Raw genomic sequence first — 22500 nt, 5'->3', positions numbered from 1 at the left:
CATAAGATCAATTGAACGAGTTTTCTTGCAACATTGAGTACAGTCCTTGTTCTACGAAGACGTCTTACCATTGATTCTGCAGACAGTCTCAGAATGGAAGAACACGGTAATAACGGCGCCCAGGAGTCTAATAAAATCCATTTCAACATGTTCACGGCTTGTGGCGGGTAAAAGCAACAGGACAAAACATCTTGTGCGCTACAAACAAACAGATCTGGGTCAAAACTCTGGGAGTAAACACGGAGGAATGACGGAGGCAGTATGAGGGCTGCTCACTGCGCGCATATGGCGCCTAGGTCCGGGAAGAAAAGAAAAAACACAGAGAAACTAAGTATTTCCACTTTGAAATTGTGGAAGTTATTGGCTTCTTTTATTCCTCTACATGTCAAGCTCCTAAACGGGATTTTGTGTAGTGCCAGTGCAACTTCTACCTTATTAGTCAAATTAAATTAAACATAATGCAATTATACTATTGGCACAAAGAGACATCTTGTGCCATAACACGCATCACGCTCGATGGGTTAAAATGGGAACGCGGTGCACTTGTGTTTATACTTTGAAACCACTCTTAAAATAAATGGATAAATAAACACTAGCATGAGCAATGAAACAACATTTTAATGGGATGCCAAAGATAGTACAAGCAGAAGTGGCAGGGCAGAGTTTTCCCCTCTCCACACTTCCTTTTCCAAGAACAGTCATCTTGGAAAAGGAAGTGTGGAGAGGAAAAAACTCTGGGCTGTACATCCTCTTCAGTGGCTTTTATGCATTTGATTCCCAGGAAAGAAGAGCATGAGTAATTGGTTTACAATAATAACACTAATACTAGGACGTATCATGCCTATAGGTTCTATAAGTAACTGTAAACCTTATTTTAGTTCCCCTCCTCAGGCCTACTTATTTACTTTGTACACACTTTGCATGTGTTCTTAATAAGGCATTTTCACAGTCACGCAGTGGGAAATGAATCATGCGCTTTACTGTGTAGTCCTGTTGTCTGCTCTACAGCTCAACCTATTTTTCCCACTGTCTCCACCATGTGAGAGCCTTGTTGTTGTAGGCACATGTTTTGATCTTTTCATCTTATAAAGCCAATAACTGTTCTTGTATGTTGTGTTTTTCCACTTCCAGATCTGGTGCTGACTCACAAGTCCAGAGTTGGGTTTATGTTTGGCTTGTGCAGATGACAAGGAAAAGTATAATCAGGCCGTGCGGGTAATTTAGTCCTGGATAAAGCGCCATGTGTCAAATTAAAATCATGATCACGGCAATAAAACGCACTAAACCTATTGAAATTGCCATTCAAATGCGATGATATCAGTACCTAACCATCATTATCCCGTATGTCAAACTGAGATTAGTGATTGTATGACATAGTCTCCAGATAGTGTAACAAATGTCGGCTCTGACCATGGGCAACAGTCTGTTCTTTTCATTCTGTATTTCTGTGGGACAAAGGCTTCGTTTGGGAAAACAGCAGCAGTTGTGGCCCATAGCGAGACACTGTAGAATTCTGCACTACAGCACTGTGCAGACAATAGAGCCCAGGTTTGTCATGCAAGATAAATGAACAAAGGATACTCATGATTGGCTGTGTCCTCCGTCGCCGGTGGCAAGGCTGATCAAGTGTCTCCCATTCAAGACTTCAATCCAAGTCAAACGCATGGTCTGTTCAACAAGACCTTTATAAGTTTATCTTAGTTTATGTAAATGTCCATACACATATTTAGACCCAAAATGTGTAGCTTGAGTTGTTTTATAGATTTAAAAAATTTTTTCATGCATGTAGTGATGGGCTACCCACTGTATTCTATTTTTCCAATCAATTTATTACACAAATTACAGCAAGGAAAATGAAAAAAAAAGCCTTAATATATGAATAAATATAGTAGACAGCTATATTTGATTACATACAGTATATTTTATTTTAGAGGCCAAATTGCTGTTGGAATATCTCCAAAAATATCAAACATGTCAATACACTGGATGTGCATAAATATATATTTGGTCTATATTTGGCTTGTTGATGGGAGGGCTTCCTAGTCACACCTCTATGGTTTTAGGTATCTGTAATATTATAAAAGCCCCTCTAGGAGAATAGCATCACTCACTCACTGAGGACCCAGCGAGGTAAGACTTTGCTCTGTTTTTACAAATGGTTCATAGATTAGTTTGGGTTTGAGTGCATTTTGCTTCATAATGTAAGGTTGTTGTATCGTGTTTTCTTTACCTTCTACAGCTTTCAGTGCTCAAACTCCATTGCACTATGTATGTATGGCTTCCTCTGCTGGCTGTTTTGGTGCAGCCTGCCTTTGGTGCCTACAACTGTCCTCCTGAATATAACCGGACACCAGGTATGTCACCACTACCAGCCTCAAGTAGACTTACATTGGCCCATTTTATAATCTCCTATTTAAATGTATGATACAGCCGTGTTGGGGATACATTAAGTTGTTGATTGATTGATTGATTGTCTGAGGGCTTTGTTTTCTGAAATTGTAATATGAGGTGTAACCTGTGTTCATTAAGATAAGATAATCCTTTATTGTCCACACATGGGTAAATTTCATTGTTGCAACGCAGGTAGATACAGAGGAAAAGGACAGATAACATATAGGAAGTTTAAAAAAAAAACTCTTATAAACAAAAACTCCAATAGACAAAACCTCTCATTTCCTAATAAGGAATGGCGGGGAAAAATAAATAAAGATAAAATAAAAATAAAAAATAGCTAGTGTAAGACAAGATAATACTAATAATAAAGGTAAAATAAACACTCTATTTGTCTCATACATTAGTATTCATGAGTACTTTTTGTTGTTGTTGTTGTTGTTCTTCTTTCCACTTATAATACAATATTTTGGTCTATATTCTGTATCGTGCATTTAATCCTGCAGCTCTTTTCTTTCTTAGATAACTCTGATTTGACAGTGGACTGCGGGGCCACAGTCATCGCTCTGGAGATTAACCTGTGCACGGCGCAGTGGGCAGGCTTCAACACCACAGACCTCGCTCTCAATGGAAACCACAATGAGCATAAATGTCTGGGCACAGCTGATACCAGTGTGAGCCCTCCAGTGATGCGCTACTATCTGCCCGTCAATCAAAGCCAGGATAACCCCTGCCGCCAGTCCCTGCAGGTGACACCATCTTTACCTTTAAGACATGTGTTTCTATGAAAGGATATGATGTCTTTTACTGGTATAATAGGAAAACAAAACAAACTATAAAAATATGCTTTGTACTGAATAGTTAGTCATAATATAACAACATAGTGCTTTTATTTTTATTTTACATTCACTACTGTGACTGACTGCTACTATGACAACTGCCATTTTTTTTAATCAATAATGCTATTACAACCACTTACTCCTTACATTTCTTACATTTTTGTATACTTAATAGGGTTGTCACAAATCCATACCAAGAGAACAATAGATATTAAAACTAATATCGAAACTTGTATATATAGTGTCTATAGTATTGGATTGAATATGTGGATTTTTTATATTTAATTGCTGTGTTGCAGCAGTTGAAATACCTTTAAGACGCTAATGATATTTGATCTAATATTAAGTCCGGCTTTTTTTCTATGCTGCTCCTGCATATTGGAACTCCTTACAGTCACAGTTGAGATATTAATATATAAATATCTAGAACTGAACGTTTCCTTCCATGTTGAAACCGAGTTTGAAACAAAACTTAATTAATTAATACTGACCAACTGGATGGTTCAAGCTGCCATTTTGACAGGAAATAATAGAGAAATTTGAAATATGATACACTGCTTTGCAAATGATATACTGTATATGCTTTTATACGTTGCTGCAGATTGTGGATGAAGCCCCAGACCCCACCGGCCCCTTCAGCTCCTTTGCTAGTGTACAGTCAGTCATCATCACGAGCTACATAGAAACCCCCCGATCAGACCAAGGCACGATCAGCTACGCCACGGACCTGTACTACCACTTCTCCTGTCGCTACCCTCTCGAGTACCTCATCAAGAACACACAGATTATTGCGTAAGTTAGTCCAACACTATCAAAATGTTTCCGGCCTTCCGCTTCGTGTGTTCTAACATTTTGATACGCCAGCTCATCTGTCTCTGTGGCCACCAATGACAACAATGGAACCTTTATCAACACACTGAAAATGAATGTATATAATGTAAGCATAATTCCATGTATTTATTCTAGCTGCTCTATTGCCAATGTTCTTTTCACAGCATTCCTTTTTAAAATGGATTATTATTATCTTTTACAGGACTCTTCCTATCAATATCCTTTGATAATGCCACCAACAGGTCTGCAGTTGCGAGCTGGGGTCTATGCTGAAGTCAAAGCAGTAAATCTAACTGGAAAGTACGTTAAAAAGAATCGGTGAAAAAAATGTATATGACATTTTGATTCCTAGCCCTGAACATGTGCAATTACTGTCATACTCACACGCAATTAATGTCATATTCATGTGCAAACAACTGATGTAAATAAGAGTGTTTACTTTACGATTATTAGTAGTATTATTTGTCCTATGCCAGCTATTTTTATTATTATCATTATTTTATTTTATTTTTATTTTCTTCCCTCCATTCCCTATTAAGATATGAGAGGACCTCTTTACAGGAGTTTTTGTTAATAAGAGTTTTTGTTTTTGTTCATAAGAGTTCTTCTATTAAGAGTGTTTTTAAACTTCCTATAAGTTATCTGTCCTTTCCCTCTGTATCTACTGCGTTGTAACACCAACATTTTCCCATGTGTGGACAATAAAGGCATATTTTATCTTATCTTATCTTATAAAACGACTCTCTCTTTCCAGTTTTTATGTTCTTCTGGATCACTGCTTCTCCACACCAGCAGCCCACAATGTGACTCACAGTGAACAGCACAACTTCTTTATTGGGTACATATATCGCAGAAAATAACAGTTTAATATATCATTAGTATATTACATGTGAGTATTTGTACTTTTCCCCCAGCTGCTCAAAGGACGACAGGACAACTGTTATCAGCAATGGCATTTCTAAAGTTGCCCGCTTTAATTTTGAGGCTTTCCGTTTCCTTCAACACCGCGCGCAGCCAATGTCCAGCATCTACCTGCATTGCATTCTCAGACTGTGTGAACCAAGCAAGTGTCAGGAGATTCTTCTTGTAAGTGCATACAGTATACATAGATTATTTGAGTTTATTTGACTTTAAACTGATATTTATTTCAGGGTTGCAACAGTAAAAGAAAAAGATCAGTGACTCCCTTTGGACAGGAGGGTAAAGATTCAGCCACTATTTCTGCTGGACCTCTGTATACAGCTGCAGAGGGTAAGAAACAAAATGATAGACTTACATAGCTTGATAATAGTTACCTAATTTTCTATTTATGATTACAGAACAACCACAAACTTACAGTAAGTTGTTTTTTTCTGTTTTGTGTTGTGTACTTATTCATATGTGCACAAAGATATCCCTATGTTTCTTGTCTTTGCAAAGGTGCTGCAGCCCACAGCGGTCTGAATGAGACGGGACTCATTGTGGGTGTTGTGCTGGGCTCTGCTGTGGCTGTGCTGCTGGTGCTCGCCGGATGGTTTGCTTTGAAAAAGTTTTACTAGAGCTCTTCCGACTGACACAGAAAAAATGCGGTGATTTCAATTGTTGATGCATGACTCTATATAGAGATTGATTTGGGGCTTACTGTACAGATTTTGAATGAACTGTAAACATTGTTTTAATTTAAAAAAATTAAATGTATTACCCTTGAAATGGATCTCTTGGTATGCGTGTTGTGGTTGGGCAACTTAGGCAAAGTGACATTTTAAACAGTGCTTTTGCTTCCTCATACTGTTTGAAGACAAGTTTGTATGTTATTCAAAAAATATGCAATTCCACATATTATCAAATGGAAGCAGGAAATGTGAGCTTTGCAATACACCACCAAATGTTGTGATTCAGCAACCCTCAACACCCAAAAGAACAAAAGAGAGACTAAAACAGACATAAATACATTAATTTAAATATTTCAAAAATGAGCTACATTAGTTACAAAAATAATTAATTTATACATACACTGAAAATACTGTACAACAAAACAAACTGTAGTGCATATGGTAAACAGATAACATATCTGAAGTGTTTTAACAATAGTACTACTCACTGTACAGAATGCAAAATGTCCTGAATGAGAGAAGAAAATTTGAGAGAGAAGTCCTCCTGCAGTGAACCACTGTGCAGCGCGGAAGAGGACGGAGCTCGGCCAGAGTCTGTGTGAGCCAACAACTCCCCCTCTAGATCTACAAAAAGTCTTTCCAATTGTGCTGCAAACAGCTGGTTCTGAAGGTCAGCGTTGAGACAGAACTGCTCCATTTTTGTATTCATTTTGCTTTGAAAACCCTGTGAGCTTGTTTGCAGAGAAGATAAGTCTTTATGTAGCTGCCCGACTCTGCTCTGTGCTTCTACCCGCAGGGTTCCCACTTCCTGTGCTAGTCTGGAGCTAAACCTCTGCCACATCTCTGCATTGGCAACCTCTCCTTCAGACACAGCGAAATCTTTGAACTGTCCCATTACCTTGCTGGCTCCACTGTCGAAGTCTTGAATGATGTCGGCTACCTTGGATCTGCTGTGGTCCAGAGTGTGGCTTATTCTTAGTGAGATGGTCTGCTGAAGAATCTGCTCGTCCTCAGCCGGAGCGTCGGCAGTCTCCATGCTTTGCAGGTACAGACGCACCTGGACGCACAGCTCCTGTGTGCTGGTACTGAGGGAGCTCTGGAGCTGCAGCATCAGGGGGGCCAGGCGCTCTCTCAGGCCCGTCAGAGTGGAGCTGACGTGGGACGGAGACGGTGACAGCTTCTCTCTGAGCTCCGCCAGCTCCTGGTGAAGACGCACTCTCAGACGCTCTGACTCCAGGCTCAGTTTGTGCTGAACCTCTGCAGCCATGGAGTGTTTGGCCTCGTCCTCTTCACTGTAGAGACTGCTGCTGTCGATCTGGTTTTTGTAACTCGAACTAAAAGACACATTCATCTTAGTATAGATTGATGAAAGAGCAGTTTGAGATGTGTGCACTTACTCCATGCTCTTTGATACTTCATTCTTATCATGGGCCTGGTTTATTCTGGAGTCTGCCCAGGGAGCTTCTCTGGTGTTACGATGGAGTGGGTTGGCTAAATAAAAATAAATACATTTTTAGAAAGGAAAATTAAACTAAGAACTGCAAAAGCATACACGGTATCTACCTGAGACAGTCCAGAATGACAGTGCACAAAGCATCACTTTAAAAAGCATGTTATGTCTGAATGAATGTGTCAAGTTGTCAATGAATCAAAATAATGAATTTGATATCTCAATCTGCAGATGGATTTGTAGAAAAGTTGTGTGGTCTCTGACTTGGATCTAAAGAAGCTCTTCTCCTCTCTGAGCACTCTCTCCTCTCCTGCTCTTATAAAGCAGCGTGTTATCAGGGCCGCTCCAAAAGCCAGCTGCCTATGTCAACAGTCAACACGTGGAAGGTCACTGTGACGACGAATCACTTAAAATGCAAGCACAAGATTGACATACATTTGTTTCTGATACATAACCTAAGCCCTATAACCATAATCTACAAATTCATCGTAACCAGGCATATCTTCACTTATTATCTCGGTGAACATTTATGTATGATCTATTTGACAGGTGAAGATTAGGTCATGTTTTTATGTAATCATTACAGAGTGTACAACTCTGTACACTCTGTAATGTGGGTTAGCCTGTTCTAATGTTGGACTGCATTTAATGATTAAGTGAATGATTAAATTGAAACATTCATTGACCTAGGTCTAATACAAATTTTGGATGTGTAACATTAGCCTTGTATTTCTTACTTTTAATATTGAGTATTTGATTAATAATAAATAAATGTATCTGTTGCAGTGAGTTTGAGTAAATCACGTTGCCATGTAGGTGAAAGTGGAAGAATATGGGGGTTAGATAACTGTAACGTCACTGGAGGATCATAGTCCAGGGTTACTTGATATGTAGTTTGTACAAGTCTTCGTTGAATTTCGGAACAACAATTGGGACGCTTTGTAGTCCAATAACCACAAAATTGACCACAAAACCACCAATTAACCACAAAGCAATTTCTATATGAGCAATAATGACATTAAAATCATTCATTGTACAATAATTACAAAGATATATCTCCCTGCTGTAACCTTCTTTGGAGCAAAGGTGAACCATGCGATCAGACAAACACAACACTGTGTCATCATGGATCTGGCCCCTAAACAGTATCTTACAGACTGCATTATCAGTCAGAAAAGCACATTTGCATAATGTCCAATCGGGGCCTAATCTGACATCATATTGTTGTTAGGTAAGATCATATTCTCCTCGTCACTGTCACTGTCTCCTTAACTCAGTCCTGATCAATTATTCAGCAGTGAAAGTGATGCAGCCTGGCTACAAGTCAGCTTTGCCCATGCACTATCTGGCATTACCTCCATGATCAGATATGTATTCACAACTATTATACGAACTTAGAACATAAAGATTTTAGCCTACCTTTTAGCATTTGTGTTGTTGCAGATGCATCACCGCCGACAATGGGGAGTTTCTTAAGATGGCTTGTTGCTTTATCAGGCTTCACTCTTGCTCAAGAAAAGAACAAAAGTGAAGAGTCCCTGGAGGGCCCAGTGTGCCAAGCAGGTAGGCAACAAGCTACTTTGTTTTACATAGAGAATTGTGCAAATAGCCTTGTTATTTACGATGCAACATGTAAATAACACCTGTGGTTCCCAAAGTGAGGTTTGGGCCCCGTGCAGTATACACGGGGCCCAAACCTCACTTTGGGAACCACAGGTGTGAAAGCTATACTCACACAAATGATTACATAGTCTATGCATGCAATATATAGGCAACTACCTTTATCCACAGCCATAGCCTATTTTTCATACTATGTATTTTTATATGATTTATTATTTTATGTATGTAAGTCTTTGAATGAAAGTGAATTCTTATTGTTCATGTTATGTCATTCTGAAACATACACAACTTACTTATTTCAGGGTTCTACTGTCCACCAGAGGCCCCCATTCCCATCCCATGCCCAGTGGGAAACTATGGGCCTAACCCCGGTGTTGCATTCACAAATACATGTTTGGCATGTCCCTCGCACCACTATTGCCCTAGAGCGGCCCTGGCACTGCCTCTGCCCTGTGCTCCTGCCGCTCAGCAGCCCCTCTCTGGACAAGACACCTGTGTGTGCCCGGGGGAAGGGCAAAACTTCCAGGTGACTAAGTGCTTCTACTTGCCCCGCTGTATGAGTGTTAAATGTACCCAAATGTCCCACAGCAGTTTATGGCTGAGCAGGCCAAGTCTCAGGCCCCAGTTACCTACATTTGTTCCTGGCTCCTTAGCTCCTTTTTTATTTCATAAGCCCCAAATATGAATGCATGTTTTGCGTCTTTTTAAATCTAGGGATTTGAGTTTGCAGTCACAAGAAGCACATTTGCATAGCTTTTTCAAAAACCTAACCTGAAACAATCTGTTGGTGCAAGCTGAATGAGCAGGCGATCAAGTTTCAGCACAAAGAGTCCAGTTTCCTATCTCTTACACTGTGTGGTGCTTTCTACTCATCACATGATACTGATTGTTCTTTTAGATTTAGGTAGTGTTTGCACATATCTTCTAACCTGTTTCAAGGTATTTTTGCAGGTATGTTAGGTATGTTATATGTGTTTGCACATAATGTTTGCACACATGTTTGCACAGATGTGCACATAATTAACCATGGCGCTGCTACAACTATTTTATCATTATTATAATTAAACTATTATATGATTATGATAATTATATAATAGTATATTCTTCAGTATAAAATCAGTATATATGTTGTGCCTTTTTTGCAGGCCAGTGATGCTCAGTGTCACTGCTCTCTGGGCTATCAGCCTTCCAACAACAAAATGTGTGTTCTGAAACTGTATGATGTTTGTCGCAATGGGAAGACACGTACACAGTATGGAGAGTGTCTGGACAGATATCAGTGGTCTGTCCACTGTAAGTACCAGGTGAGACATGATGCAATTACAGTTTAAACCAGGTGAAAGGTTAATTGATACACTTTTGACATTAAAGGTGGTATGGACGATTTTTTTCCAGCAAATTTTGTATCATATTTCCTCGTGGCGTGGATAAATCATTTGTCCTGCCACGTATCAATCATAAAACGCACCTACCGCTCACCTGCAGCCGCGTCAGGCTCGTCCCCACGTTTCCGCGTGCCTAAGCGCATGGATCTATCATAATATAGTTCCCTCAGTGTACGGGGCAAAATGAAGACGGAGAAAGACAGTTCGAGCTGACGCAGAAGTGGACAGAAATCTACGGGAGACGAGAGATGCGATGCGCTCCGTTGCGCTAATAAACAAACGCACTTCCGCCTGCGTTCTCAGATCGCCGAAAAATCGTCCATACCGCCTTTAACACTTAAATCACATTTGAATAATGTATTTTTTATACTTTTCATACTTTATATTACATTATATTCTAATTGTATATTTTAATATATCAAATTTTAATTGGTTTGAAAACGTTGTGAATGGGTTTGCATAATTCTGTGAATTCTCAGACCTGTGTACCCACAGTAAACACGTCTACTATGACATGAGTAATGAGCACAACCTAGATGTCTTTGCCCTTTCTTTCAGGAACTTGGCCATAGTTTATCAAGTACAAGCTTGTATTGGCTGTTACTCTTTTAATATTTAACCCCAAACCTCTTCCTCCTTTGCTCATCTGCAAATAAATGTTAGGTATAATGCTGTGTGTGTGTAACTTTTGTCTATTATTTGATTAGAAAGAAGCTAAAAACTTTGTTGTCAGCTAGAAATCAAAGCAAAAACAAGATGATCTATCATTGGTATTATCATTATTATGTTGCTAAACTATAACACTGTATTTTACAGGTATGTCCATCAGCAGAAGACTTTGGAGGCTTTGACAGTGAACTGGGCCTGTGTTTATGCAAAGAGCCCAGAATGTCATGTGGAAGCCTGTGTCGGCGCCGAACCACAGATGAGCTGAAACTCCGCTGTCAATCAAATGGGGAACTTGAACTCATCTGGAGACATGAAGACCAGGTGACGGAAGATGTTGTTTCAATACATTTGCAATTAATTCCATGATGCATACAATAAAGTCTGTAGAAGTGGTATTGTGTACAGTTTAAGCACCAACAGTGGGGGCTGAGCACATGCATCTCGACTGTTGCCGTGACCCATTAAAGGTAAACTGTCTCATTGTGTTCAGGTGTCATCCATCTCAGGCAGAGTTCTGCAGACACTGTTCTTGCATTGGGACCCCCTGGAGACTCTTCAGTGCAGCCAGCAGCTCAACATCTCACACCCAGTCCACATTGTTCAGACAGCAGGTCCGCACACTTCCACTACTCTAACACGCACTGGCTTGTATTTCCGTGCATTTCCTTTCACTGCGTAGCTTTGTTTTGAACGTTTGTGACATTCTGATTTTAGAGGAAGGCTTCTTTGGCATACTTGGTGGCCTCCCAGAAGAACTGGACCATATCTTTCCCATGACTTCACAACAAGAGACTGAACGCTTCCCGGGTGTGTCACAATGCAATACGTTACATGCATAATTCACATGGACATACATTTGCAATGTCTTCTGTGATTTTCCCCTTAGAAAGTGTTCTGTGGGAGGCCTCTCAAATTGGAAATATTAGTCATGGAGACGGTGAAATTCATTTTGCCAGCAGCAGGGGAAACTGGAGTCAGTTCAAAGGAATAGATAGGAAGCCTAGAGGAATTTTAAACCCCACTACATGTCTTCATCTTGAGGATATAATCTTATTCACGGTCTCCACAAATCACTTCCCTGAGTATGATGTGTAAGTATAAGGATTTAAGTAAGCCCTGTAGCCTTATAAGCACCTTGTTCTTCTAACCATGTTGATACAAACTGTATTTTAGTGATAACTTATATAACACAAATCCAGTGTTTGATTGGGGAGCATTCAGACAACTGAAAGAAGAGCTCACCTTGTCTTGGACTCCTCCGAGCTTCTTTTCATTTGTTTTTCACCAGCCCGGTGTGTATGTATTTAAACTAAGCAGCCATGAACATAAGCATATGGTAAATGTCAATGATCAATACAGCATTCAATCACTCGAAGAAGGGCAGTGTATTTGCATCTTTTTTTGTTTCTTCACTGTAGTATGTGCGCGTGATGCCAGCGGACGGTCAGTGCTATGAACCCGGACCATTCTTTTCAACTACTTCCCGACATTTAAATCGAGTGGGAATTAACAGACGACGTGAGCTTTTATTGAGGCCAGACTGGTTTGTGGCCGGTGGACTGGTGTGTGGAGCCGTGATCCTCCTCGGTCTGTGTGTTACTCTCCTGGTGAGTGCCAAACACAACAATGACATGCCATACGCCAGGCATGTCCAAACTACGGCCCGGGGGCCAAATGCGGCCCTCAGACTCATTTCTGTTGGCCCTCTGGCTTCCTGCTGTTGGTCCAAACAACAAAAAGTAGTATTTTTTACTTTAACATTTGGAAACATTCAAGCATTGTGATGTTATACCAACCTAATATTAATGTTCCAAGTCTTATTAAAGGTGTGGAGGCTCATTGAAACAATATCAAATGTAAAACTTCACTTTAATAAGTAATAATTTGACATTGCCAGGTTGTTTGTGGCCCTCTACTGCGTATAAGTTTCAAAATGCGGCCCTCGGTGAAAAAAAGTTTGGACACCCCTGCCATACGCTTTGGGATAACATACTAATTATTGTTAATCTGATTACTTTCTTTTGCCCAGATTGTATATTTGATCATAACTTCGCTCTTGACACACACGGAAGTATTTAACGTTGTGTTTTGTTTAGATACTTTTTCTTGAATATGGATGGCCTGAGAAAAAGCCCATAAAGGTGCGTTATCGCTTGCTGCATTTAGCCTACAATATGGATGACTATGCATCAAAAGGGTCCAGGGTGATGTCACTGAGGAAAATACATAGAAACCAACAAGCAAGAATGACACTGGACTCCACCCCACCAGGTAGATTTACTGTCCACATGCATTCAAAGTGGGATCACTGTCATTCTTAAACATTACCTAGCCTCCAAACACCATGCGTCCACCATATACCACCGTATTTTCATTCAAGTACAACCCAGTCTGTTGATTGCACAGCCCTTTGTAGCTTCTTATGTAACAGTGGAAGTGACCCCGGGCACTATGTCCACACAGCCAATTACCTCTGAAAAGGTCCTCGGTGTCATGTGCAGTGAATTTTCAGGCGTTGGGAAATCACCTGAGTTGACACGGCCCACCATATATCCATCAAATATAAGTCATGTGTGAAGTGAACGCATTTGATTAGGTTAATGTGTTTTTTTTGTTCTCTTTTGTTAGATCCTGAGAATTTTGAGGAGTTCTGGGATTATGAGCACCAAGTGGACATGGAGGCGTTCAGCAGCACCACTTTCTACAGCCTGCTGCTGGAACAGAGCCTCTCTGTCACCTCTCGTCTGGGACAGCTCACCTCTGAGGTCTTCTGCTCACTCAGCCCAACGTTTATTTGCCTTGTTGATATAACGATGATGTCAAAGAGATAGTACAACCATAGACAAAAACTACAAAATAAAGCTGTTATAATAAGTTTGGAAGCTGTTTTGGAAACTGGCCTTGATATGACTTTATTTAAGATGAAATCAGAGCATTGCTGTAATGATACAAAGCTCAGTGGAAATATGTGCTTGCGACTCGGAAAGAGCTAATCAAAACACACAAACCAAACAAAGATATTAAAATCTTTAGTTGATTGGCATATGACCAAGATTTTGTACCAAACAGCACCGAACTGAGATTTAACATCTGGATAACAAAAGGTGTACCAGTAAATGTTGTTTCAAGATTGAAAAAGAAAATCAATTGAAAAGCTTTGATATGAAACAGGACTTTTATAGATATTTACAGATATGGAGTTATTCTAATCGAGAAATTAAACAAAGTAACGACCACCATAACTTTCTTACAGAACTCTTTATTAAGACATAAATAGGAGCGTTCAAGGGGGATAATATCTAAAGTGCAATGTCAAAGTCATTATTCACATTGCTAAATGTAAGATAATCTGGCAGCCAGGAGGCAAACCATTACTATGTGTTCTGGGTCTGTCTTTTTGCTCAAAAATACTGCACTGAGATTAACAAGGCATTGCAGACATTTTTTGACATCATCACCCCACACTATGTATATGTATTTGGGTCTCAAAACTCCTGCCATGGACACAATAAAAGGATACCTTTGGAGTGTAATCCTGACAGAAGGGAAAAAGGCCATCACAAAAAAATTGATGATCGCCGACAATCAAGAAACCTGAAAAGGGAAAAAAACACAACAAAGAAATCACATTTGGACACAAGCACAATGGGACATTGATATGCATATATATACATATATATACATGTATATATATGTATATGTATATATATATATATATATATATATATATATATATATATATATATGTATGTATGTATACACATAGTACAAACTTTGTTTGTCCTCTACCACTGATGTGTTTCACGCATAATATGAGACCCATTGAAACAGATTGGGTTTCCTATTGGAATGATGGATACTGTTACATGATTCTTGTTTGTCTGATAAATCTGTAGATTGGACACAGTTGGACAAAAAGGGTAATAGTTACTGCCCTCAGGACAGCACAAGTGATAAAGATGTAATGGGAGAGGACAAATCTTTACTCTGCAAAGGTGCCTGTATCACCACTGCTGAAGACTAGACTCACAGGGGGGGCACATATCAAATTATAGTTTATTAAACTAACAGTAACATCTATGACTTTTTGTCCGTCTAGGTAAAGGAGCTGTACCAAGGGGTGACAATGAAACTGCAGTTACTCCAGCCATGCTTGATCACAGAGGACAGAATGGGCGACAACTATGAGAAAATAAAGAGGGAAGTAGAGAGGGAGGTAGGACGCCGAAAGTCGATTGGCTCCCAGCTAAGGACAATCCTCCACAACCAATTGCAGGTTTACAACCATCTCACACTATTATGTTAGAACATTTTCGATTTAACATCGAGCTCAATCATGTGAAGGGAGGAAAGCATCATTCTGAATGAAAAACATTAGTAACTCCAGGTGTTTTACTCCAGGTATTAAAGAGAGAGCAGCAGGCACAGATGAGGGTTCACACTGCATTTACTGCTCAACTCCGAGAGTGCACCAGACTACTATCCAAACTCTACGGCAATCACCAGCCAATCTGTGAACAAAAGTAAAGCAATTTGAATAATTTAAGGGACATAGTAAGTCAAAGTGTTTATATTTAGATAACTGATTAATGTGTGTTTAAGTAATCCTGTATTAACCAGCATTTTGAAACATTGTGGTTTACAGTGAACAAAGCATAAATCAATAATCAATCTATGTTATGTTTTAATGCTAAAATATGTAAAAAAGAAAAAAAAGAAGAAAAAAAAGGAAAAAAGCGTGAAATGTAGTGTGTAGATATACTTTATTCTATATACTACAGGGCCTAAGAGCCAACAAAAATTGGTGTGAGGGCTGCATTTGGCCTCCAGGCCACAGTTTGGACACCCCTGAAATACTATATACTATATATGTATTGTATAAGCAATACAAACTTGGTATTCTGTGCTCTAAGTTTGATCAACAGTTTGACCTCGACAATAGAAAGGATGGCAGACTTGTTCTCCATGGAGTGCCAGCGTCAGGGAGCGTGGGGCTTTCTGGGGGAAGGTGTAGGGGCAAAACTGCTTTGCCCTGAAACTGGAAGTGTCCTCACCAAGAATCATATTTTTGGTAATGTTATATTTATAGACATGGTAATCTAATGCAACAGCTGCTTGAATGTATGTGAACAACACCCTCTGCTTGTAACAGTGTGTATTACAGAAACAACATATAATTTAGTCATTATTTTTGTATGAATAGGACATTTGTTACAAAATAAAGAGATACACTATTTAATTTTCACAAACATAATATTTGAATTGTATGATAATTTGCTATAATTTATCATTTGCTAAATATACATTGCAAAAAGGGTCACTGTAGGGGGTGGATCAGAAAGCACATGCAGTGCTTGCTTCAGTGTCAAGAAACAGATTTTTTTTTTTTTTTTAGTGTTACTCTCAGTTGCTGTGTACAGCCCTGTAAAGTCTGGGCCAAAACATACAAAAAATAATGAATCAAAAACTAAAAAATGTATTTGTTCCCTTCCAGGTCCAGAGGGCTCCCTGCTTATCAGTCAAGCCCTGAGATATGATTCAGTTACGGGGCTTATGAGACCAAACGCTCACAGCCATATGCTGCTAAGCAGTGGGCACACAATGGCTGTGCCACCTAACTACTTTGTGCACCCACAGACTGGCAGAGTGATGCCCATAGCAGGAAATGTGGCCTATGACCCTGCCAGTTCCACTTTAGTCTTCACTGTGGACTCATCTACAGGTGATGTTATAACAGGGGAATATCTGTATTAATAATGTAATGTAATAATCTTGTATTATTCATATTCACTTAATTTAACATGACTGAGAGTGTTCCCATTATTCTCTTAGGAGACAATGTAAAGTGGGACAGCCCTCTTCTCCCCTTCATCCCTTACCCCACCTACCATCACTCTGGACAGCCTCTGTCCAGAATCCGCCTCAGAGGACTCCGACCCGGCCAGGGACTGCAGCTGGGAGTTCCAATGGCGGACCCTGAAACAGGGGTCCCAGTGCCCATTCTCGGGGTGACCATCCACCCAGACACTGGACTAGTTTACCCCTTAGGTGGACTGCACACGTGCCCTGTCACCCGGCAGCGACAGCCCATTCAGATTGGCTGTCCAATGCTAGACTCGCGTACAGGAAACTTGGTGCTAACTGTTGGAGTGAGTCTGGATTCAGTCACAGGTTTGTTAAAGGAATGGCAAAACATAGAGGTTAGGTATTTGTCCAACGCACAGACATTTGTGTTGTAGGTGCAGTGCTGCCAGTAGGGGGCATCCTGCTGTATGATTTCTTCGTGGAGCCTCTCAGTGGGAGGAGGCTCAGAGTGGGAGGTGCTTCCATAAGGGCAGGACAAGTGGTCCCTCATGGGGGAGGATACCAAACCTTTCTAGACTGCAAGGTGTTGAAAATATACTACTTTTTGAAACTTTAATATAATGGATAATATTATCAATATTTATATATTATTTCAATATTTCTATATATTATAAATATTTATTTAACATATCAAATGATATTATATAGAACAATATAGCATAATATAAATATACATTGTAACGAAAGCATTGTGGGTGCTACACTGCTTGTAATTGTCTAAAGTAGTTAGCCAGTTCATTTATTTGAGACAGGGGCAGTGCACAATATACATTAACCTTATCGGGACAGTCTTGCACAGTTTTAAAACTGGAAATGTCTATTTGCTCAGAGAGAAATTACATGAATCATTTCTGTGTAACAGAATGTCTACTTTCTGTCCAGGTTCTGGCAGAAATGTCCAAAGTACTGGAGTTACATAAGCAGCTTACTGATGAATGGACATCAGACCAAGCCCCCCTGCACATGCAGATGTCCAGGGCAAGCGAGAGGGGCAGTGGTCGACTGGAAAATGTCCCCTCTGTAGTTAAGGAGCTGCAGCAAGCATGGGGAAGGAGGTTGCACTGCCACCTCCAGCTCCAAACCCGACTTGAAATGTTGTTGGCGTGGTCTGAGGCTCTTGAGTGTGATGGGGGGGCTTGTGGTGAGAGAACATGCGGATGGAGCTGCTGTGCAAGCATTGATTAAGCAATGGATTTATTTCGCTTCTATGAAGTGAATATACTACATTTCCCCATAACTTGAGCACACTAATATACTATGCATTTAGCTGTGTAAATGAGGTTTCAACAATGCAGTTTACAACACTCTATATTCTGTCTTTAGGCAAGCATTATCCTTAAAGGAAAAGTCTATTATTTCTCTGTTTACCTTATCACACGCCGCCTGAATGTCCACAGATATAAATCTATTAATAAAATGTGCTTTTTTCCCTTTTTGGATATGAGAGGGAGACTATTAAAGGTCTTATTTTAGGGAAATGGTATAGACTTTGTTAAATTAACTCTCTGCCCTTTTTATCTAAATTGGACAATGATGCCTGTGAGTCCAACTCTATATGGGACAAAGTTGCAAGCATAAAGTGACATATATAGTTTGTAATGCTAAAAGGCCATGGGAAAGGTTTCAGTTGTGTAAATAGGTGATATCTTCCTACTTTCTACTTGACCCTTATTTGTTATTGACGCAGAACTATGCCCCAAAAAGCTTTCAAATGTTTCCTGGCAATAGCACAGTCTAGATGTGTTGTTTGTTTAATCAACGAGTAAGACATTAAACTTCCTCTGCTCTTTTTGCAGGGGAGATGGAGATGCCCCTGACAGGTTCAAATGTGCTCGCTCTTGTGGGAATGGAGTATCCAGACCCGGGCGGTTCAGGCCTCAGTGTGCCGGTTCTTGGTTGTCAATCCGAGCCGTTCTCTGGAATTAGACTTCCATTGGCCGGAACCATGGAAGGCGCCGATGGAAAGGGTAAACAAGATTAGTGTTCAAGTTCAGATGATGTAATATGATGCAATTCTGTACATGAGGGATAACAGTTTGTGCTGGCAGGTGTTGAAGCGATCCGTTATGGCAGTCAGACCGTGGATCCGGTCACAGGGATTGTGGCTCCAGTGGTCGGAGCCAGATGGGATGTATCCAGAAAGACTGTAGTCCCTCTAACAGCCTCCTATTGGCTCACAATGACTGAGCAAACAGACAGTGTTCAGGTAAACCATACATTTGTGTAAAATATACATTTTTAGTATTTTATGAAAAGTAATGATTTGAATATCGTGCTGTTGTAGATGGAGGGGTTGCAGAAGGAGGTGTGCGCAAGAAACACATATTGGCAGCAGCAGAGAGTCAAGGAGGAGGACATTCTTTCTGATCTAGACTCATCACTTTGTCTGTGTGATACACAGTCTTATCAGGTCTGTAGGATGACAGTATGGAGCTTGTATGGCCTGGTCTCAAACTAAAAGCATGGTTTTACTGTTTGTAGTGTTTTACATCAGAAAGAAGCTTATTTCACACATTAATACCTCAATACCTTGCTGCGCCATGTTAATACTTAAAGTTATAATCTTTTGATTAACATATTGGTTTTTAACAGATCATTTTATGCATTATTAGCGTTTGACAGTGATAGTAACACAACTGAAGTGAATTGAAGAGAATGAAGTGCATTGGAGGCATACAAAAAGTTCAAAAAAGTATGTCAGATAAAAACCAAGCATGAGGCACCGTGGGGATATAACAAGACAGGAATCAACCTGTTTCTAAAGTGTGCGGGAATCAAAACTGATGAGTGGCTGGATCAAACAACATGACAATGAAAACTGTTTTTTTAGTCTATAAAAAAAACATTAACAGTGTTGTGTCTTTGTTGTTGTTGTTGTTGTGCAGTGGTCAGTGACACCACTGAGAGCGGCAGCTCTGGAGATGCAGGAGTCGTCACAGGCTGAAGCCCAGAGGAGAACAGCAGTGTGCAGCCATTTGTCTCTGATCTTGCCCCCACATGTACTACACATCCTCACTCTGGGTGAGAATAAAACATGTCAAAACGCGCTTGCTTCCGCAATGAACTTTATTTGTGCACATACTGTATACAACATTAACTCTTGTGTACGCAGGTGATGATGAGGAGTGGCATCGACATTGTGCTTGGCAATCCAAGCTTTTATCTGGCCTTGAAAATATTGAAGTGTGTATTGAGCAGCTGCAACAAGAGCAAGAAAGATACGCCGCACATAAAATTGAATGGACAATGTCTCATACTTCACTGGTCAGAACATTGCTTTAATAGATACCTAACAGCAACAAATTAGTGTTTCTGTTTCCTTCATTATTCTATCAGCTCTAGGGGGACTAAAAGGGGGCGTGGCAAAATCAGTCAAAACTATGAAATATCTCTACGTATCTAACCCAAAGTGCACTCAAAAGACTACAATTGCACAGTAGTTCTTACAAAAAAATATGCTATGAAGAAATATATTATAAAAAATTACTTGTAAAGTGTATTTATTACAGATGTATAAGTTATACTCATGATTTACTTCATCTTCCGCTAACTCAGTCCATATCTTCTCCTCTTCGCTGTTGTTTCATATAATTCATTTCAGGTCAACCACGACACCATCAACCAATTCATCGACTAAATGACTAAAGGATTTACAACATGTTATCTCAGAGCATTCATGTATTCTGTGTAAATATTTCACCTACATGTGTTTCTCTCACAAAGCATTACCTGCTTAACTCTCCTCCAGGACAGACAGCTTAGACTGCGAGAGGAGCTGGAGCAGTGCAGTGCCAAACAAGCTGAGTTGGACACTGCCGTTAATGCTCTTCACGTCGCCAGGCTTCTATCTCAGCTCAGTGCCGACACCGCTCAGGTCTGCACCACCAAACGCATCGTTCATTTCAAGAAAACAGCATAAGGCACATGATATCAGTGTCTGACTCACCTATTTTCTACTGAAATATTGACATAATTTCTGTTTCTAGGCTGTGCTAACTGGGCATTTCTGGTACAAGGAGTATGGTCTGGTTGAGTTTGGTGGACACAGAGGAGCGTTTTCTGTCATGGCTCTGCTCCGGGAGAAGTCGCTGCCTTTGCTGGAGAAGCTCAGCCAGCTTCTGCAAGATAAACATTACGCCGGCTTATCTCTTAACCCTTGCCATCGCAGACTGTCTGGTATGGTGGTTTATTAAAAGATGTATTTGTTTGTGAGCTCACCGACAACACAAAACAGAAATGGGGTTTTCGTTTATCAGATTTGCAAACAAAACAGAGGTGTGGTGTGGATCTGGCATCAAGAGTTTGGACAGAATCAGTGCCTGCCGTAGTGCAAAGTAGGTCCACATACCAGCTCTGTGATAACAAAGCTATTTATATATACTATGTTAGAGTGCATGATCATAGCACTTAACACGTCTGTAGATTAAACCAGAGTGTACGTACAATAGACAGTGTTTCTAATCATTTTCTCTGTTTTTCAGCCAGTAAATAATTATAAATGATAATGTGTTTCAACAGCAAATTCTGCTCAATCTCTGAGAGAACCTGGCAAAGCTCAATCACAAGACACTGGTTTGGAGATGAGTTCTGGTCCAACCCACCTCTCACAGAGACACGCATTATCTTCAGGGCTTCAGTCGCAAGGTCAGGCAAAGTCAATGAAACATAGAACTAATAAAACAATAAATGTTTTATTTTTGTAGGTTAAATGAACCATCTTTAAAGACATGTATTTGTTTAGAATATATAATTGTGTCCCTGGACAGTTCACCTTCACCTACGCCTGAGAATATGCATAATATATTTTTAACCCAGATTTCTATCTTTGTAGAAAGCCAAACAAAGAAACAGCCATCCAAAAACATCTCAGTTCCATTTATTTCAGGTGAAATGAAATCAGCTTAACCCACAAATCTTGTAGGTGGGGCATGTGCTGACTTTTCCATTTGTCCCCCTTGTGACCCAGAGAAGGAGTGGAGCAGGCTGTTGGAGCAGTCGCCCCTGTTCCACATGCTAAAGGAGGTGCAGCTCCAGATGAAGATTTGGGCCGGTGGGGCAGGTTTAGTAAGAGGAGATCATGGTGGGTTGAACATTGTTGTATAATTATGTTAAGTGCTCAGCATACACACACCCCTAACATAAACAAAAAGACTTATTGTTTTCAAACATGCAGCATAGAAAGCTCCAAAGTGGATTTTGTCTTTACAAAACAACTACGTGCAAGATAAGATAAGATAATCCTTTATTGTCCACACATGGGGAAATTTCATTGATACAAGCAGCAGATACAGAGGAAAAGGACACATCACAGAATATAGGAAGTTTAAAAAACACTCTCAATAGAAGAACTCTTATAAACAAAAACTCCTATAGACAAAACCTCCCATTTCCCTAAAAGGGATGGAGGGGAAAAATGAGCATGTCCGCCGGGATAACGTGACGATCTCTGGGTAAGACGATGGTTCTCCGCAGTTTCATGAGTTCCTCCTTTGTATAAACGCGTTCCGTACGGCGCTGGTGGCCGGGGGGCGCGGAGGGCCAGCGCGGGGCGGCTAGCTCGGAGCTAGCGCACATCACGACGACACGACGAAAAACACTCAATAATCCAGCCGAACAAAGTCGAAACAAGTTGAATCAAAGCGTTTCCAGCGTGTGTCCCGATCGTACAAATAAAGTAGAAAAAAATTTACAAAATACAAAAGATAAAGCACAATAAGTGTGAAAAAAGTGTGACAAAAGAGCGGAGCGTTGCACCGGGCTGCCAGCTGGACCGGCGCCTTTGTGACGAAATATAGCATAACAAAACACTTTTACTTTACTTAAAGTATTTATTTTGGTTTCAACTTACTCTTGAATCT

The 22500-nt window shown here is 40.2% G+C and overlaps 5 protein-coding genes across 6 annotated transcripts in view; 3 read left to right on the top strand and 2 right to left on the bottom strand.

Moving 5' to 3' along the window:
* laynb (layilin b) overlaps positions 1-261 on the bottom strand; it is a 2232-nt gene extending 1971 nt beyond the window's left edge. For both annotated transcript variants that reach the window (XM_072463189.1, XM_072463197.1), the window contains exon 1: positions 69-261. In XM_072463189.1, the coding sequence (XP_072319290.1) occupies positions 69-141 (73 nt within the window). In that variant the 5' untranslated portion in view covers positions 142-261. The remainder of the gene's footprint in view (positions 1-68) is intronic.
* Positions 262-2264: 2003 nt separating this feature from the next.
* LOC140369546 (zona pellucida-like domain-containing protein 1) lies at positions 2265-5341 on the top strand. Its single transcript, XM_072456918.1, has 8 exons — positions 2265-2354; positions 2914-3140; positions 3832-4022; positions 4095-4167; positions 4264-4361; positions 4816-4899; positions 4976-5147; positions 5213-5341. The coding sequence occupies exons 1-8, from the start codon at positions 2267-2269 to the stop codon at positions 5339-5341; spliced, it is 1062 nt and encodes a 353-aa protein (XP_072313019.1). The 5' UTR covers positions 2265-2266.
* A 641-nt stretch (positions 5342-5982) lies between these two features.
* On the bottom strand, positions 5983-7385 carry LOC140377673 (uncharacterized). Its single transcript, XM_072463176.1, has 3 exons — positions 7217-7385; positions 7051-7144; positions 5983-6987 (listed from the first exon to the last, which is right to left on the bottom strand). Exons 1-3 carry the CDS (start codon positions 7263-7265, stop codon positions 6138-6140), a joined length of 993 nt encoding a protein of 330 aa, XP_072319277.1. The 5' UTR covers positions 7266-7385; the 3' UTR covers positions 5983-6137.
* A 1178-nt stretch (positions 7386-8563) lies between these two features.
* Positions 8564-17982, top strand: LOC140369537 (uncharacterized). The gene is made up of 19 exons (XM_072456907.1): positions 8564-8666; positions 9026-9249; positions 9869-10027; positions 10925-11098; positions 11268-11388; positions 11492-11584; positions 11664-11868; positions 11951-12113; positions 12196-12384; positions 12874-13048; positions 13406-13542; positions 14877-15053; positions 15179-15300; positions 15691-15848; positions 16272-16499; positions 16610-16948; positions 17017-17165; positions 17525-17783; positions 17966-17982. The coding sequence occupies exons 1-19, from the start codon at positions 8564-8566 to the stop codon at positions 17980-17982; spliced, it is 3192 nt and encodes a 1063-aa protein (XP_072313008.1).
* A 479-nt stretch (positions 17983-18461) lies between these two features.
* The window catches only part of LOC140370961 (uncharacterized), a 5928-nt gene continuing 1889 nt past the window's right edge, over positions 18462-22500 (top strand). The window contains exons 1-11 of the mRNA XM_072458245.1: positions 18462-18609; positions 18691-18848; positions 18927-19052; positions 19528-19663; positions 19755-19906; positions 20391-20516; positions 20629-20818; positions 20899-20976; positions 21161-21286; positions 21474-21527; positions 21609-21722. Coding sequence (XP_072314346.1) covers positions 18489-18609; positions 18691-18848; positions 18927-19052; positions 19528-19663; positions 19755-19906; positions 20391-20516; positions 20629-20818; positions 20899-20976; positions 21161-21286; positions 21474-21527; positions 21609-21722 — 1381 coding nt within the window. The 5' untranslated portion in view covers positions 18462-18488. The remainder of the gene's footprint in view (positions 18610-18690; positions 18849-18926; positions 19053-19527; positions 19664-19754; positions 19907-20390; positions 20517-20628; positions 20819-20898; positions 20977-21160; positions 21287-21473; positions 21528-21608; positions 21723-22500) is intronic.

This window comes from Eucyclogobius newberryi, unplaced genomic scaffold (assembly GCF_026437365.1).
Source record: "Eucyclogobius newberryi isolate DKJ021-1_F unplaced genomic scaffold, fEucNew1.0.hap1 SCAF_10, whole genome shotgun sequence".
Lineage (NCBI taxonomy): Eukaryota > Metazoa > Chordata > Actinopteri > Gobiiformes > Gobiidae > Eucyclogobius > Eucyclogobius newberryi.
The sequence above is the reverse complement of the archived record's forward strand: the minus strand, read 5'-3'. Positions and strand labels throughout refer to the sequence as shown.